A 5,000-nucleotide genomic window follows, 5' to 3' on the forward strand; every position below is an offset into this window, starting at 1 on the left:
CGGCAATCTCTCTACAAACTTCCATATAGACGCAGGATCAGCAGAGGGAAATACTTTCCTTTTGGGAGAAACCAGGCCAGTCGTTCCCACGACTACAGCACCTTGCAAAACGAATTATATGCGTTCCAGCAACAGGTGCTGCGAGTGAGCGCTCCTTCAGTGCAGCAGGGCGCGTTATAGAAGCCAGGCGAGAGCGCCTGAATCCTGACACTGTAGATGCTATTTTATTCCTGCATAGTGCTAAGACAAATTCTAAATAGAACGAAGGTTAGGCATATCAGCAGAGGTATATTTTGGTTACATTAGGATGGCTACGTTTATAGCTTGCGTTTTGGGCGCACCACAATGCCAAGAAGTTTGTCGCGACTGTAATGGCATATTTCATTGTGGGGGTGATTGATAGTTTAAGGCTTACGAGACGCGGTGTTTTGTCATGACACATCGGCCTGATTTGACACGCCCTTTTCTAAGACGAATGAACGTGGTAAACCACCTCTCTCGAAAGGCTCAGACGATCGGCGGAAAAACTAACGGTTTACATCTAGACCCCTTATACATGAGGCAATTGTAACACGTTCGCGAGTTTCTATCGTGGTAGGCGCAATGTAACAGCTTTACATTGACGCATGTATAAGGGGCTACTGGCGCTTGAACCACGTTTCAAAGACCTGGCTTTCTTTGAAGACCACGGCACCAAGGACATGGTATTTTTAAAGATAATAGCAGAGGTGATGATGGAGGAAGAGACAAGAATATACTCCATATACCGTAGCTAAACTCTCTATTTGTTACTTGAATTTACCTGTGCCTTCCTTAAATTGGAAAAGGAAATCTAGCAGCTAGTCTCCATTATACTTTTTTCTTCATCCTGATCATGTGGATCAACTCAAAACCTAAAGAAAAACCTTAAAATAGGGCAAATAAGTTAAATTGATTGCGTGAGGCATTTGATCCACATGTTTAGGATGAAGCAAACTGTGTTGTGACTGCTTGGTAGGCCTACAGTTAAAAATAAAAAAATAAGACATTTAGAGAACACTTACACACGTTACATATACATGTTATATTTTGTCAGATACCTTTTTAATGATTTGTTGTATGACAAATAAATGAATCATTATGAATAATATAAAATTGCATTATTTTGTATCGCACCTTGTTGAATCGCATCGTGTCGAATCGCATCGTGTCGAATCGTACTGCATCGCAATAGGGGTGAATCGTATCGTATCGCATTAGTAGCTGCTTTTATGTATCTTTAATGTATCGGATCGTTGGCAGTGCATCGAGATGTGTATCGCATCTTCCTCAGTGATGAGATGCACATCCCTAGTGTGTATACATGAGTGTGTGTGTGTGTGTGTGTGTATTTATGAGCGTGTGACCATGAGTGTGTATGTGTGTATTTATGAGTGTGTGTAGGGGTGCGTGAGTGTGTGTATTTATGAGTGTGTATACATGTATGTGTGTGTGTGTGTGTGTGTGAGTGTGTATTTCTGCATGAGTGTGTGTGTGAGTGTGTATGTGTGCGTGAGTGTGTGTATTCAACAGTGTAGTATATGTATATGAGTGTGTGAATGTGTGCATCAGTGTGTGTATTTATGAGTGTGTATACATGAGTGTATTTATGAGTGTGTACATGAGCGTGTATGAGTGTGTGAGTGTGTGTACATGAGTGTGTATGTGTGCGTGAGTGTGTGTATTTATGAGTGCGTGTAGATGAGTGTGTATGTGTGCTTGAGCTCCATACTTGAGGCGTCCATCCTGCGCTGCGGCCCCCCCACCGATGATTTTGGTGATGAAGATGCTTGGGTCGTCTCCTATGTGAGGGTTGTCTGTTCCCCCCGCTATACTGAAGCCCAGTCCAGAGTTACCCTAAGCACACACACACACACACACACACACACACACACACACACGCAAGGAGACAAATCAACATTCATAACAGACACAACATACACACATAACACCTCAGACCCTCAGACACACACACCCAAACTTATAGCACTATAGTAGACAAATAACTGTGCGGTGTGTGTGTATGTGTGTGCATGTGAACATCATGTACCCTAACCAAACGCGGTTATTATAGTTAGTGACATCATGAACTATAACCTTAACCCACAGTGGCTACTTTAGTAGACAAAAACTCAAACTAGCATTGAAAATATAATTTCATTAACCTAAATGAAAATATAAAATGACACTTAACAATGAATAAAACGTACATTGAACAATACCACAGAAACTAAAACGAAATAGAATTGCAGTTTAAAATAAAAAGCTTAGTTTTCTTCCCCCCCCCATGATATTCACTGAGGACACTATACAACTTTGTCCTGTTCTGCTTGACTTCTTGAGACACTGGCCTAATAAAAAGGACCAACGATAAATTAAATAAATCAATTTAAAAATAAATATTTTATGTCATGTACATGCCAATGCAGAATATGATCACTGATATGTGGTAGCTGTAATAACAGTAACAGTACTATTAATGTCATGACCCAATGCAGAGTATGATCACTGATATGTGGTAGCCGTAATAACAGTAACATTACTATTAATGTCACGACCCAATGCAGAGTATGATCACTGATATGTGGTAGCTGTAATAACAGTAACAGTACTATTAATGTCATGACCCAATGCAGAATATGATCACTGATATGTGGTAGCTGTAATAACAGTAACAGTACTATTAATGTCACGACCCAATGCAGAGTATGATCACTGATATGTGGTAACCGTAATAACAATAACAGTACTATTAATGCAATAACAATGTCATGTACCAATGCAAAGTCTTAACACTGATATTTGGTAGGCTGGATTTGGGGAGAAGAAGGCCAATCAACTACAAAGATGCTGTTCAGTGTCAGCCATCATTGGCAGCGTGTTCCTTTGGAGGAGCGTGTGTGTGTGTTAGAGACCCTGCTTCTTTGTGTGATGAGTACAGAGGCATGCTGATTCGAGGTCAGAGAAGCCCCGCTGGCTCTCTTTCACACACACACACACACACACACACACACACACACACACACACACACACACACACACACACACACACACACACACATATGTACACACACATATATACACACACACATTCAGCCTTTGTTAAGAGCGGGTCATGAAAAATGTGTGTGGAGAAACTCTCCATGTAAAACTGGTGGATCTAAGACCGGTATGGAGACTGCAGAAAATTGAGGTTATGTATACCATCCAAGCCCATTCATTTAGATATGAGTCTTATCCTACAGTACTGATAGAACCAGTATATATTAATAAATATATATAGGATACATACAGTTATTCATTTAGATATGAGTCTTATCCTACAGTACTGATAGAACCAGTTTATATTTATGGATATACAGCCGCGGAAAAAATTAAGAGACCACTTCAAAATTATCAGTTTCTCTGGTTTTACTATTTATTGGTATGTGTTAAAGTAAAATGTACATTTTTGTTTTATTCTATAACCTACTGGCAACATTCCTACCAAATTTCAAATAAAAATATTGTCATTTAGATCATTTATTTGCAGAAAAATGACAATTGGTCAAAATAGCAAAAAAGATGCAGTGTCTTCAGATCTCGAATAATGCAAAGAAAACAAGCTCATATTCATTTTTAAACTACACAATACTAATGCTATAACTTAGGAAGAGTTCAGAAATCAATATTTGGTGGAATAACCTTGATTTAAAATCACAACTTTCATGTGTCTTTTATGTCATGTACATGCCAATGCAGAATATGATCACTGATATGTGGTAGCTGTAATAACAGTAACAGTACTATTAATGTCATGACCCAATGCAGAGTATGATCACTGATATGTGGTAGCCGTAATAACAGTAACAGTACTATTAATGTCACGACCCAATGCAGAGTATGATCACTGATATGTGGTAGCTGTAATAACAGTAACAGTACTATTAATGTCATGACCAAATGCAGAATATGATCACTGATATGTGGTAGCCGTAATAACAGTAACAGTACTATTAATGTCACGACCCAATGCAGAGTATGATCACTGATATGTGGTAACCGTAATAACAATAACAGTACTATTAATGCAATAACAATGTCATGTACCAATGCAAAGTCTTAACACTGATATTTGGTAGCCTGGATTTGGGGAGAAGAAGGCCAATTAACTACAAAGATGCTGTTAGTTCGTCTCCTAGTTCGTCTTCTCTGATGAGTCCAATTTTCAGCTTTGTCCAACACATGGTCGTCTGATGGTTAGACGGAGACCTGGAGAGGCCTACAAGCCACAGAGTCTTGCACCTACTGTGAAATTGGACTCATCAGATAAGACGAACTAGGAGACCCTCCAGTCGGCTTTGGTTCAATCCTTATGGTCTTTTACAAACCTCAGCCAGGCAAAGTACAACGTTGTCCCGGAAGAAAAACTTGCTTCCTTTTGCTCTGACAATGTTCCCCAACTCTGAGAAGTGTTTTTTCCAGCAGGGCAATGCTCCATGCCACACAGCCAGGCCAGTAAAGGTGTGGATGGAGTATCACCAGATCAGGACCCTGTCATGGCCAGCCCAATTTCGAGACCTGAATCCCATAAAAAAAACTCTGAAATGTGATCAAGAGGAAGATGGATGGTCACAAGCCATGAAAAGAAGCCGAGCTGCTTGAATTCTTGCGCCAGGAGTAGCATAAAGTCACCCAACGGCAATGTGAAAGACTGGTGGAGAGCATGCCAAGACACATGAAAGTTGTGATTTTAAATCAAGGTTATTCCACCAAATATTGATTTCTGAACTCTTCCTAAGTTAAATCATTAGTATTGTGTAGTTTAAAAATGAATATGAGCTTGTTTTCTTTGCATTATTCGAGATCTGAAGACACTGCATCTTTTTTGCTATTTTGACCAATTGTCATTTTTCTGCAAATAAATGATCTAAATGACAATATTTTTATTTGAAATTTGGTAGGAATGTTGCCAGTAGGTTATAGAATAAAACAAAAATTTA

General features: G+C 39.3%; 1 protein-coding gene across 1 annotated transcript in view; it reads right to left on the bottom strand.

The window, feature by feature from the left end:
• LOC308380184 (discs large homolog 1-like protein) overlaps positions 1-5,000 on the bottom strand; it is a gene marked incomplete at its 5' end in the record, with an annotated part of 68,679 nt that overhangs the window by 26,026 nt on the left and 37,653 nt on the right. The window contains one exon of the mRNA XM_080857457.1: positions 1,751-1,875. Coding sequence (XP_080713583.1) covers positions 1,751-1,875 — 125 coding nt within the window. The remainder of the gene's footprint in view (positions 1-1,750; positions 1,876-5,000) is intronic.

Source organism: Sprattus sprattus (genome assembly GCF_963457725.1).
Source record: "Sprattus sprattus genome assembly, chromosome: 2".
Taxonomy (NCBI): Eukaryota; Metazoa; Chordata; class Actinopteri; order Clupeiformes; family Clupeidae; genus Sprattus; species Sprattus sprattus.